This window comes from Poromitra crassiceps (assembly GCF_964638095.1).
Source record: "Poromitra crassiceps genome assembly, chromosome: 13".
Classification (NCBI taxonomy): Eukaryota; Metazoa; Chordata; class Actinopteri; order Beryciformes; family Melamphaidae; genus Poromitra; species Poromitra crassiceps.
The window spans coordinates 46475295-46488914 of NC_139644.1; the positions used below are offsets into that span (position 1 = coordinate 46475295).

At 47.1% G+C, this 13620-nt stretch overlaps 1 protein-coding gene across 5 annotated transcripts in view; it reads left to right on the forward strand.

Moving 5' to 3' along the window:
* Window positions 1–13620, forward strand: part of lat (linker for activation of T cells) — a 57024-nt gene that overhangs the window by 14466 nt on the left and 28938 nt on the right. For all 5 annotated transcript variants that reach the window (XM_083649005.1, XM_083649006.1, XM_083649007.1 and 2 more), the window contains exons 4-7: window positions 141–169; window positions 2004–2049; window positions 5136–5191; window positions 11519–11551. In XM_083649005.1, coding sequence (XP_083505131.1) covers window positions 141–169; window positions 2004–2049; window positions 5136–5191; window positions 11519–11551 — 164 coding nt within the window. The remainder of the gene's footprint in view (window positions 1–140; window positions 170–2003; window positions 2050–5135; window positions 5192–11518; window positions 11552–13620) is intronic.

Here is a 13620-nt window from a genome sequence, read left to right on the forward strand (position 1 = left end):
GATGTGAGCTCTGTGGTGCTGATGTGTCTCTGTGATGCTGATGGATGTGTCTCTGTGGTGCTGATGTGTCTCTGTGGTGCTGATGGATGTGTCTCTGTGGTGCTGATGGATAATGCGGGTCTCTCTCTCTGCTCCCTCAGGTCCACTGGCTTCAGGCTGATCCATCCCTGTGAGTCACAAACACCTGAAGTGGTTTGGAAATCAGTTTGAACCTAATAGCACGTTTGTGGCACGCAGGTGCAGGTTCAATATGATGGGATACATTAAGTACAGTGAGTGCCTACAGTAAGCCACGCCCTCTTCCTGGTTCTGCAGGTTCTGCATGCTGGGACCTGACAAAGTGAATTCCCCAGTCATGTTTCCATTGACGTTTCTTTAAATCCTTATAAAAAGACTTTTACTTAGTCAAACCAAGCGACTCAGCTACGAGATGAACCATGAGAGACCATAGAACATTTCACTCAGACCCAGACTCCGTTTTTTCGTTTGTTTGTTTGTTTGTTTGTTTGTTTGTTTGTTTTGGTCCGAGTCAAATGTTTCATGGTCACTTGTGAGTTAGTCTCACTTGCCAGACTTCCCTCCCGTCCGGGAGAGAGTCTGGCAGCGTGGATCTCCACTCTGGACTTGCGGGGGAAAAATGCTCTGTTTGGTTTAACCTTGTCTCGCTTGCCAGACTCTCTCCCTACAACGGGGGATCCAATCGTTTTCAGCGTGTAGCAACAAGCTAGTATTGTTGATGTTGTTTCACAGCGGCAGAGACATTTGAGATAGACAGATTTGTCACTGAGGGAGCGGAAAGGAAATCCATATATGGTCACAGCCGGTCAGTCAGAGCGGGACGGAGCCAATGGCAGAGCTTGTAGGGAGCGGAAAGGGATTTTGTTCTGTTGGCGACTGAAATGGACCAATTGCAGAGCTTACACCAGCAGCCTGTTTCCATGCAGCCAGACTACTTGTGAGTCATCTCGTAGCTGAATCGCTTGGTTTGTGCAAGTCAAACTCCTTCTATAAAGATTTTAGGAAATGTTAGCAGGGGGAACTTGGTATTCATTTATCTGACATTATATGCGAAAGGAGTTTGTCTGTGGTACAACGCTGCACAGTTAATAGTAGACACCAGCTGATTACATTTAAAGTTGCTCATCATCTTCACTATTCCAAGCATAAGTTGCACAAGTTCTTCCCCTCTGTCTCACCACTGTGTGTCAAGTGTCAGAGGGCACTCTGTCTCATGCCTTCTGGTTCTGCCCTTCACTGATGGAGTTCTGGGCCAAAATATTTGACTGGTACTCTACAGCCAACAAAATAACCCTTCAGCCGGAGGCGGAACTCGCCATTTTCAGCTGCTCCGAGTCCTCTCTGGGCTTCCCCACAGCTGTGCAACAGTCTCTGACACTGGGGACAACTGTTGCCAAAAAATACTCATTCTGAAAATATTGAAGTCCCCCTCTTCGCCTTCTTTACAACTGTGGTTGACGGACATGATCTCTGTTGTAAGTGTAACCGAGTTGAGTCAGCACGGATTCCTCGTGAGTCCCGAGTGGTCCCGAGTGGATTGGTTAAACTCACTCCCCAGGTATAAAGCAAGTATCACCTACACAACGCCGTTACATAAGGATGGAGAGACTCAGAAACTGTCGATAGTATATGTATGTTGAAAATAAAATACATATAAAAAAAATATTTAACGAAATGTCAATGGAGAAATGAATGGGGAATTTACTTCCTGAGGTCCCATGCGGAACCCGGAAGAGGGCGTGACTTTGGCACTCCATGCTGCATTCAAGTCACATGGGGAAAACCCAGCCAAGCCGTCCAGACGCCATGATTGCAGTTTTCTGCAGACTTTTAAAGCACATGAGGCCTAGTGAGCGATACCTTTTGTGTTCCAGGGCAAAGTCCATGTTGAAGAATGAATGTGTATTATTTCACCCTCTCTGTAGCGGTGATGATGATGATGATGATGATGATGTAATGACGATGTCATCTCTGTTGAATTGCAGATGATGCGAACTCTATCAATCCTCACTCCACCATGCTTGCACCTTTGTGAGTTTCTCTCTCACACACACACGCACGCACACACACACACACACACACACACACACACACACACACACACACACACACACACACGCACACACACACACACACACACACACACACACACACACAGCTCATCCAAACTCTCACTATCAGCAGTATACAGTAGCACCGCAGGGATGATGTATTTTTGCAGCTATTAAACCCCGGAAGTCTGCTTCGTACGTGTGAGAAAGGAAATGGCATTTTTGAATGGGAATTTTGGTTAAATGCAGACATGCACAAATGAGGAGGACCACCACTGTTCTGAGTTTTGAAGCGTTCTCTGAAAATCATGTAAAAAAAGAGAGAGGCATTTACGCTTCAACAGTCATACAAGTGCTCCTCATTTGTGAAGATGATCTTGCTGAACACAAACTTTGCTGTTTCATAAATGTTGTTCACCACAGACCTTATTTCATGCATTTAGCTGAAATCCCCAAACAAAAATCCCATTGGCTTCTACATGTATGAACAGGAAGTGCTGCTTCCGGACTCGTTCCTGTGGTGCTCAATTAAAGCATATAATCGAGAGGCAAAGTGACCGCCTACTTCCTGCTTCAGCACATTTATCTTCCCATAGACATTTCGTAAAATGCTTATAAAAATAGTTTTACTTGGTCAAAATCAAAATCGAAATCGAAAAAATATTTTCTTTAAATCCACAATTTGTTTACGTTTTGGTCCGAGTTAAATGTTATGTGGTCTCTCCTGTTTCTAAATATATCTGAACCGTTTGGTTTGAACAAGTAAAACTATTTTTTATAAGCATTTTACGAAATGTCTATGGGACAGTAAATGGCGGATGAAAATCTGTGGTACAGTGCTGAAGTAGGCAGTCACTTGGCCTCTCTATTGCCTCAATGCTCATAATTTGATCATTAAAGGGGCAGTTTTGGAGATATCGCTGTCGCATGGGAATCGGAAGGTTCCCGGTTGGAGGCTGGCTCCTCCCGGTAGTTAGTCGAAGTGTCCTTGAGCAAGACACTGAACCCATAACTGTTCTCAACGAGCAGTTAGCACCTTGCATGGCTGTAGACGCCTCGGTGTGTGAATGTGTGTGAATGGGTGAATGTGAGGTATTCATGTCAAAGCGCTTTGGGTAGTGGATAGACTATATAAAATGCGCTCTATAAATACATTCCATTTACCATTTACCATTCTCAATACGATGGAACTGTGAGCAGTTTCACGTAGGAACTCTTTTCTTTCGACTGAACTATTACACCTGCTAGCTGCTGCTAGCTGAACTATAACACCTGCTAACTGCTGCTAGCTGAACTATAACACCTGCTAGCTGCTGCTAGCTGAACTATAACACCTGCTAACTGCTGCTAGCTGAACTATAACACCTGTTAGCTGCTGCTAGCTGAACTATAACACCTGCTAACTGCTGCTAGCTGAACTATAACACCTGCTAACTGCTGCTAGCTGAACTATAACACCTGCTAACTGCTGCTAGCTGAACTATAACACCTGCTAGCTGCTGTTAGCTGAACTATAACACCTGTTAGCTGCTGCTAGCTGAACTATAACACCTGCTAACTGCTGCTAGCTGAACTATAACACCTGTTAGCTGCTGCTAGCTGAACTATAACACCTGCTAACTGCTGCTAGCTGAACTATAACACCTGCTAACTGCTGCTAGCTGAACTATAACACCTGCTAACTGCTGCTAGCTGAACTATAACACCTGCTAACTGCTGCTAGCTGAACTATAACACCTGTTAGCTGCTGCTAGCTGAACTATAACACCTGCTAACTGCTGCTAGCTGAACTATAACACCTGCTAACTGCTGCTAGCTGAACTATAACACCTGCTAACTGCTGCTAGCTGAACTATAACACCTGCTAGCTGCTGTTAGCTGAACTATAACACCTGTTAGCTGCTGCTAGCTGAACTATAACACCTGCTAACTGCTGCTAGCTGAACTATAACACCTGCTAACTGCTGCTAGCTGAACTATAACACCTGCTAGCTGCTGCTAGCTGAACTATAACACCTGCTAGCTGCTGCTAGCTGAACTATAACACCTGCTAGCTGCTGCTAGCTGAACTATAACACCTGCTAGCTGCTGCTAGCTGAACTATAACACCTGTTAGCTGCTGCTAGCTGAACTATAACACCTGCTAACTGCTGCTAGCTGAACTATAACACCTGTTAGCTGCTGCTAGCTGAACTATAACACCTGCTAGCTGCTGCTAGCTGAACTATAACACCTGTTAGCTGCTGCTAGCTGAACTATAACACCTGCTAACTGCTGCTAGCTGAACTATAACACCTGCTAACTGCTGCTAGCTGAACTATAACACCTGTTAGCTGCTGCTAGCTGAACTATAACACCTGCTAACTGCTGTTAGCTGAACTATAACACCTGCTAACTGCTGCTAGCTGAACTATAACACCTGCTAACTGCTGCTAGCTGAACTGAACTATAACACCTGCTAGCTGCTGCTAGCTGAACCCAACTAGACCCAACTATTAGCTAGCAGACTAGTTCAGTCGAAGGAAAATACTACGTGAAACTGCTCACAACAAGGTCTGTGGATTATCTTGAGTAACATCTTGAGTATGTTTTGGTGCTTTGAGCACCACACGCTGAGTGCCATCCAGCTCCATTGTATTGGAGAGAAGGCAGACATCTCTACGGCCGATATCTCCAAAACTCGGCAACTCACATCGAAATAGGTGAGAGGACAAATATGTTAGATTTTGGGGTGAACTGTCCCTTTAAGCGTCAACTTCCCTTCATGACCGAGATGACCACAGTTTGTAGTGTTTGTCTCCGACTGCTGTCTGACGTGTGTGTGTCTGTGTGTGTGTGTGTGTGTGTGTGTGTGTGTGTGTGTCTGTGTGTGCGTCTGTCTGTGTGTGTGCGTGTCTGTGTGTGTGTGTGTGTGTGTGTGTGTGTGTCTGTGTGTGTGTGTGTGTGTGTGTGTGTGTGTGTGTCTGTGTGCGTGTGTCTGTGTGTGTGTGTCTGTGTGTGCGTGTGTGTGTGTGTGTGTGTCTGTGTGTGTGCGCGTGTGTCTGTGTGTGCGTGCGTGCATGACAGCTCGCCCTCGTTGGATGCACCTGTGCGGCATCCCTCCTTCACCCCCACAGAAAACGGTAAAACGTCTGCCCCTACAACAGCCTGTGTGTGTCGTCATCATGTCTGTCTGCCTTAGCCTGCTGAACCAGCCGGTCACCTGAACTCACATTTCATTTGGTTCTGCGGGAGCGTCTGGCCTCAACTCTGGGAGGGCTTCTGCAGAAACTACAAAGCAGACGAGCCAATCAGCGACCAGCCTCGTAGTTGACATCGTAACCGGCCAATCAGAACGTTGCTAGCAAAACAGTAATGGCCGCCTCCTTGCCTGTCCGCCTCGAGGAGTAACGTCAACGTTCATCTAGTTTAAACAGCCATAAAGTGCAGTTATTGCAGAAATAGACTCAATAACAACAATTAAAACAGGCCCTGCCCTCTATACCCATCACAGCCAACCCTCTCTTCCCTGCCTCCCTTTGGGATACAACTTATAAGACTTGGTCGAGGAAAGGGCTGACTTGTGTTAAAGATTTATTTAAAGATGGCATCTTTGCTTCCTTCCAGAGGTTAAAGAGGGATTATGACATTCCAGAAACACATTTTTTTAAATATCTTCAGGTCCGTAGCTTTGTCAAAAAACACTTTCCCCTGCTTCCCATCTTCTCCACCTGATAGCTGGATAGAAGAGTGCATATGTTTCAATCCACTAGGCAGAGGCCTTATATCCAGATTATATAGTATGATTCAAATGGTAGCTTCGCCCACCCTCGATCATCTGAAAGAGTTATGGGAGCAAGATTTCACAAATGAGATCTCAGACTTTACTTGGCAGTCAGCGATAGGGATGATTCACTCAACATCCATTTGCATCCGACATGGATTATTGCAATTCAAAGTGTTACACAGACTTCATTTATCGAAAAGTAGGCTTGCCAGGATGTACCCCGGCTTTGACCCGACATGTTCTAGGTGTAAACGGGCCCCAGCGACTCTATATCACATGTTCTGGTCGTGCTCGTCTCTGGTTCCTTTTTGGTCCTCCATCTTTGAAATATTTTCTTACATCTGCGGGAAGGTCATTCATCCAGGCCCTGCCATTGGCATTTTTGGAGTAGCACCTGATGGAGTTACAGTCTCTGGGGCTCAAGCCGAGGCTTTGGCTTTTTCATCGCTTCTGGCCCGACGACTCATTTTAATGAGCTGGAAATCAGCTGCCCCTCCATCTCATGCATGTTGGGTCAGAGATGTTATGGCACACCTTAAATTGGAGAAACTGAAATACACTATACGTGGTTCGACTCAGAAATATCTTAGAGTGTGGGGTCCGTTTCTAGATTACTTTGATAAAAATTACCTCACTCCTCCCAATACTGCCTAACTGACTTTCAGAGATTCAAGTGTTGGCTTTTGCCACGAGTGATTGCCAGAACATATATCCTCAGCACTTAGCGTATCCCCTGCAAAGTGTATTGTAATTGTTTGTAGCATTTATTTATTTTCATTATTATTATTTTTGAGTCTTGGGTGTCTGTGTCTCTTGTATTATTATGTTCTGTCCTATTTTGGTGCTACATGTCTTGCTTTTTCTTATGTCTCTGTTTATATGTAGTATGTTTGAAATGAAAAACTCAATAAACAAATTTGAATAATAATAACAACAATTAAACAAGTACAGGAGTATTAAAACAACAGAGTTTCTGGGCGGAAAATCTGTTTTTGCCGTTCTCCCGAGTGGATTTGATGGATCCAACGCTGATTGGCTGACGGAGTTGTCTGTCAAGGCAAGTACACCCGCCCAACTTCCACCCTCTGTAAAAGACTGTTGTGAAGGCTTCAGGCCAGACGGGAACGAAATGAAATGAAATGAAATGTGAGTTCACGTGACCGGCTGGTTTACCAGACTATCTCTGCCTGTCCATTTCTCCAAAATAAGCTCATGTTCTTCAAACAGATTTGTTATTTTGCCAAACAGCTTAACTCCACTGCAAACTGCAAAGACAATGCATCATTAGACTTAGTAGTTAAAGGCAGGCTAGTAGGCTATATTCATTTAGCTGTTTAGACACAACACCACCTAATGAGACGACCTAAATGCGCTCTTTTCTTTGGAGCTTTTCAGGATCATAAATGCTGAAGAATAAGTCACAGTATGTTTTCTTAATCTAGTGATCTAATGAGAAGTTACAACGGCACGACAAAAACATGTTGGCCCCCGGCAGCAATCTGCGTTTGTCATGTGGCCCCCAGGACCCCTGTCTGTTTGTCATGTGGCCCCCAGGACCCCTGTCTGTTTGTCATGTGGCCCCCCATGACCCCCTGTCTGTTTGTCATGTGGCCCCCAGGACCCCTGTCTGTTTGTCATGTGCCCCCCCATGACCCCTGTCTGTTTGTCATGTGCCCCCCCCATGACCCCCTGTCTGTTTGTCATGTGGCCCCCAGGACCCCTGTCTGTTTGTCATGTGCCCCCCCCATGACCCCTGTCTGTTTGTCATGTGGCCCCCAGGACCCCTGTCTGTTTGTCATGTGCCCCCCCCATGACCCCTGTCTGTTTGTCATGTGCCCCCCCCATGACCCCCTGTCTGTTTGTCATGTGGCCCCCCATGACCCCTGTCTGTTTGTCATGTGCCCCCCCCATGACCCCTGTCTGTTTGTCATGTGCCCCCCCCATGACCCCTGTCTGTTTGTCATGTGCCCCCCCCATGACCCCTGTCTGTTTGTCATGTGCCCCCCCCATGACCCCTGTCTGTTTGTCATGTGCCCCCCCATGACCCCTGTCTGTTTGTCATGTGCCCCCCCCATGACCCCCTGTCTGTTTGTCATGTGCCCCCCCATGACCCCTGTCTGTTTGTCATGTGCCCCCCCATGACCCCCTGTCTGTTTGTCATGTGCCCCCCCCATGACCCCTGTCTGTTTGTCATGTGGCCCCCAGGACCCCTGTCTGTTTGTCATGTGCCCCCCATGACCCCTGTCTGTTTGTCATGTGCCCCCCCATGACCCCTGTCTGTTTGTCATGTGGCCCCCAGGACCCCTGTCTGTTTGTCATGTGCCCCCCATGACCCCTGTCTGTTTGTCATGTGGCCCCCCATGACCCCTGTCTGTTTGTCATGTGGCCCCCAGGACCCCTGTCTGTTTGTCATGTGGCCCCCAGGACCCCTGTCTGTTTGTCATGTGCCCCCCCATGACCCCTGTCTGTTTGTCATGTGGCCCCCCATGACCCCTGTCTGTTTGTCATGTGGCCCCCCAGGACCCCTGTCTGTTTGTCATGTGGCCCCCAGGACCCCTGTCTGTTTGTCATGTGCCCCCCCATGACCCCTGTCTGTTTGTCATGTGCCCCCCCATGACCCCTGTCTGTTTGTCATGTGCCCCCCCCATGACCCCTGTCTGTTTGTCATGTGCCCCCCCCATGACCCCTGTCTGTTTGTCATGTGCCCCCCCATGACCCCTGTCTGTTTGTCATGTGGCCCCCCATGACCCCTGTCTGTTTGTCATGTGCCCCCCCATGACCCCTGTCTGTTTGTCATGTGGCCCCCCATGACCCCTGTCTGTTTGTCATGTGCCCCCCCCATGACCCCTGTCTGTTTGTCATGTGGCCCCCCATGACCCCTGTCTGTTTGTCATGTGGCCCCCCAGGACCCCTGTCTGTTTGTCATGTGGCCCCCATGACCCCTGTCTGTTTGTCATGTGGCCCCCCATGACCCCTGTCTGTTTGTCATATGCCCCCCCATGACCCCTGTCTGTTTGTCATGTGGCCCCCCAGGACCCCTGTCTGTTTGTCATGTGGCCCCCAGGACCCCTGTCTGTTTGTCATGTGGCCCCCCAGGACCCCTGTCTGTTTGTCATGTGGCCCCCAGGACCCCTGTCTGTTTGTCATGTGGCCCCCCAGGACCCCTGTCTGTTTGTCATGTGGCCCCCAGGACCCCTGTCTGTTTGTCATGTGCCCCCCATGACCCCTGTCTGTTTGTCATGTGGCCCCCAGGACCCCTGTCTGTTTGTCATGTGCCCCCCCATGACCCCTGTCTGTTTGTCACGTGGCCCCCATGACCCCTGTCTGTTTGTCATGTGGCCCCCCCATGACCCCTGTCTGTTTGTCATGTGGCCCCCAGGACCCCTGTCTGTTTGTCATGTGCCCCCCCCATGACCCCCTGTCTGTTTGTCATGTGGCCCCCAGGACCCCTGTCTGTTTGTCATGTGGCCCCCCAGGACCCCTGTCTGTTTGTCATGTGGCCCCCAGGACCCCTGTCTGTTTGTCATGTGGCCCCCCATGACCCCTGTCTGTTTGTCATGTGGCCCCCAGGACCCCTGTCTGTTTGTCATGTGGCCCCCCATGACCCCTGTCTGTTTGTCATGTGGCCCCCAGGACCCCTGTCTGTTTGTCATGTGGCCCCCCAGGACCCCTGTCTGTTTGTCATGTGGCCCCCAGGACCCCTGTCTGTTTGTCATGTGGCCCCCCATGACCCCTGTCTGTTTGTCATGTGGCCCCCAGGACCCCTGTCTGTTTGTCATGTGGCCCCCAGGACCCCTGTCTGTTTGTCATGTGGCCCCCCAGGACCCCTGTCTGTTTGTCATGTGGCCCCCAGGACCCCTGTCTGTTTGTCATGTGGCCCCCAGGACCCCTGTCTGTTTGTCATGTGGCCCCCAGGACCCCTGTCTGTTTGTCATGTGGCCCCCAGGACCCCTGTCTGTTTGTCACGTGCCCCCCCATGACCCCTGTCTGTTTGTCACGTGGCCCCCCAGGACCCCTGTCTGTTTGTCATGTGGCCCCCCATGACCCCTGTCTGTTTGTCATGTGGCCCCCCATGACCCCTGTCTGTTTGTCATGTGCCCCCCCATGACCCCTGTCTGTTTGTCATGTGGCCCCCCAGGACCCCTGTCTGTTTGTCATGTGGCCCCCCATGACCCCTGTCTGTTTGTCATGTGGCCCCCCAGGACCCCTGTCTGTTTGTCATGTGGCCCCCCAGGACCCCTGTCTGTTTGTCATGTGCCCCCATGACCCCTGTCTGTTTGTCATGTGCCCCCATGACCCCTGTCTGTCTGTCATGTGGCCCCCCAGGACCCCTGTCTTACTGTCTTATAGAGCAGATGAACCAGCTGTCTTACTGTCTTATAGAGCAGATGAACCAGCTGTCTTACTGTCTTATAGAGCAGATGAACCAGCTGTCTTACTGTCTTATAGAGCAGATGAACCAGCTGTCTTACTGTCTTATAGAGCAGATGAACCAGCTGTCTTACTGTCTTATAGAGCAGATGAACCAGCTGTCTTACTGTCTTATAGAGCAGATGAACCAGCTGTCTTACTGTCTTATAGAGCAGATGAACCAGCTGTCTTACTGTCTTATAGTGCAGATGAACCAGCTGTCTTACTGTCTTATAGAGCAGATGAACCAGCTGTCTTACTGTCTTATAGAGCAGATGAACCAGCTGTCTTACTGTCTTATAGAGCAGATGAACCAGCTGTCTTACTGTCTTATAGAGCAGATGAACCAGCTGTCTTACTGTCTTATAGAGCAGATGAACCCATTAGATTTTGGAGCACCTTGCTGCATACATTTGCATGTTAATGAGGAAAACAACTGATCTTCCTGAAAACGATTGTAACTTGACGGTTTAAGATACAGAGTTTGTATTAATAACACCATGTTTGTATTCATATAAAATTATAAATACAGTATTTGCTAATTCATGTATTGGTCAGTTGAATGAATGACCTCATTAGCATACGGAGGTATGTTTAATGGCTGGGATTTAGACATTTGAAGTGTGTCTTGTCCTCTGAATGTCTCCTTTAGTCTCTGCTTCTTCTTTCATGAATGAGAAGAGAAATGAGATGTTTGATGCAGTCTTTGCACATGATAACTTCATCATACAGTCATGTAATTGTGTCTTTGAAACTTAAAGCCCCAATCAGTCACTTTTCCACCTTTATATAACAGCTTTTTAGTTATTGAAGATGGTACAGTGACTTGTAACAGGGAGAATATCACCTCTATTGGTCACACACCGCCCTCTAAAGGCCTCCCCTGGGACTAAGCAGTTTGGTGCCTGCGTCCCGGAGGCAAGATGCGCGCATGCGCTGTACAGCGGGAGCGTTGTGTTCATGAAAACAAGGAAATAAGTCGGTGTGGATTTGCTACGAAAATGACGTTTCACGTAACTATGGATTATTATTTCATCACGTGGTGAGTACCCGATGTCACAACATGTACTACATAGAGCTTTCTGCCGCTGTGTTTTGTTGACTTTGAACGCCGATATCGATACTGATACTAATTGCACGCAGAGGGCGCTGTTTCCCCAATAGCAAAACTTGGAAAAGTTGCTGAATGGGGCTTTAATAATATTGTGTTTATTTCATACAGTCATGTAACTGTGTCTTTGAAACTTAATACTATTGTGTTGATTTCCCACAGAAAGTAATCCAAGTTATGAGAATCCTGCAGACGGTAAGCTGAATCTGTTTTAGATTGCAGTGACAGATGAGATGAGGTCACCGTACTGATCAGAGTTTAGTTTAGTTTAGTTTAGTTTATTGGATTGTAAAATAAAAGTGTACAAAACAAGGCACACGGTTTAAAAAAAGTCCAGGACTTATTTCCATTGTGGTCCTCTTGAACATGATGTTAATCCAACATTCCATATAAATTTACAGATCATACATACATACATACATACATACTGAGCTTCATTTGTGAATGTAACTAACTGAATGGCTGTACCTCGCGGCAAACTGCACAGAGAGAGAATCTAACTAAGTGAACGGCTGTAGCTCACAGCATACTGCTGTAGCTAACAGCATAATGTACCTAACAGCATAATGTACCTAACAGCATACTGTACCTAACAGCATACCGCGCGGAGAGAGGCGACAAAGCCATTGTTTATCTTGTTTATGTATGGGCATTGGGCGCTATGGCAAAGAGGCAAATCTCTCAAAAAGTTGGCCTGTCCCTTTAAGATGTACGTGATGTAAGTTGGCCTGTCCCTTTAAGTTGTACATGATGTAAGTTGGCCTGTCCCTTTAAGATGTACATGATGTAAGTTGGCCTGTCCCTTTAAGATGTACATGATGTAAGTTGGCCTGTCCCTTTAAGATGTACATGATGTAAGTTGGCCTGTCCCTTTAAGATGTACATGATGTAAGTTGGCCTGTCCCTTTAAGATGTACGTGATGTAAGTTGGCTTGTCCCTTTAAGATGTACATGATGTAAGTTGGCCTGTCCCTTTAAGTTGTACATGATGTAAGTTGGCCTGTCCCTTTAAGATGTACATGATGTAAGTTGGCCTGTCCCTTTAAGATGTACATGATGTAAGTTGGCCTGTCCCTTTAAGATGTACATGATGTAAGTTGGCCTGTCCCTTTAAGATGTACATGATGTAAGTTGGCCTGTCCCTTTAAGTTGTACGTGATGTAAGTTGGCCTGTCCCTTTAAGATGTACATGATGTAAGTTGGCCTGTCCCTTTAAGATGTACATGATGTAAGTTGGCCTGTCCCTTTAAGATGTACATGATGTAAGTTGGCCTGTCCCTTTAAGTTGTACGTGATGTAAGTTGGCCTGTCCCTTTAAGATGTACGTGATGTAAGTTGGCCTGTCCCTTTAAGATCTACGTGATGTAAGTTGGCCTGTCCCTTTAAGATGTACATGATGTAAGTTGGCCTGTCCCTTAAGATGTACATGATGTAAGTTGGCCTGTCCCTTTAAGTTGTACATGATGTAAGTTGGCCTGTCCCTTTAAGATGTACATGATGTAAGTTGGCCTGTCCCTTTAAGATGTACGTGATGTAAGTTGGCCTGTCCCTTTAAGATGTACGTGATGTAAGTTGGCCTGTCCCTTTAAGATGTACATGATGTAAGTTGGCCTGTCCCTTTAATATGTACATGATGTAAGTTGGCCTGTCCCTTTAAGATGTACATGATGTAAGTTGGCCTGTCCCTTTAAGATGTACGTGATGTAAGTTGGCCTGTCCCTTTAAGATGTACGTGATGTAAGTTGGCCTGTCCCTTTAAGATGTACATGATGTAAGTTGGCCTGTCCCTTTAAGATGTACATGATGTAAGTTGGCCTGTCCCTTTAAGATGTACATGATGTAAGTTGGCCTGTCCCTTTAAGTTGTACGTGATGTAAGTTGGCCTGTCCCTTTAAGATGTACGTGATGTAAGTTGGCCTGTCCCTTTAAGATGTACATGATGTAAGTTGGCCTGTCCCTTTAAGATGTACATGATGTAAGTTGGCCTGTCCCTTTAAGATGTACATGATGTAAGTTGGCCTGTCCCTTTAAGATGTACATGATGTAAGTTGGCCTGTCCCTTTAAGATGTACATGATGTAAGTTGGCCTGTCCCTTTAAGATGTACATGATGTAAGTTGGCCTGTCCCTTTAAGATGTACATGATGTAAGTTGGCCTGTCCCTTTAAGATGTACGTGATGTAAGTTGGCCTGTCCCTTTAAGTTGTACGTGATGTAAGTTGGTCTGTCCCTTTAAGATGTACATGATGTAAGTTGGCCTGTCCC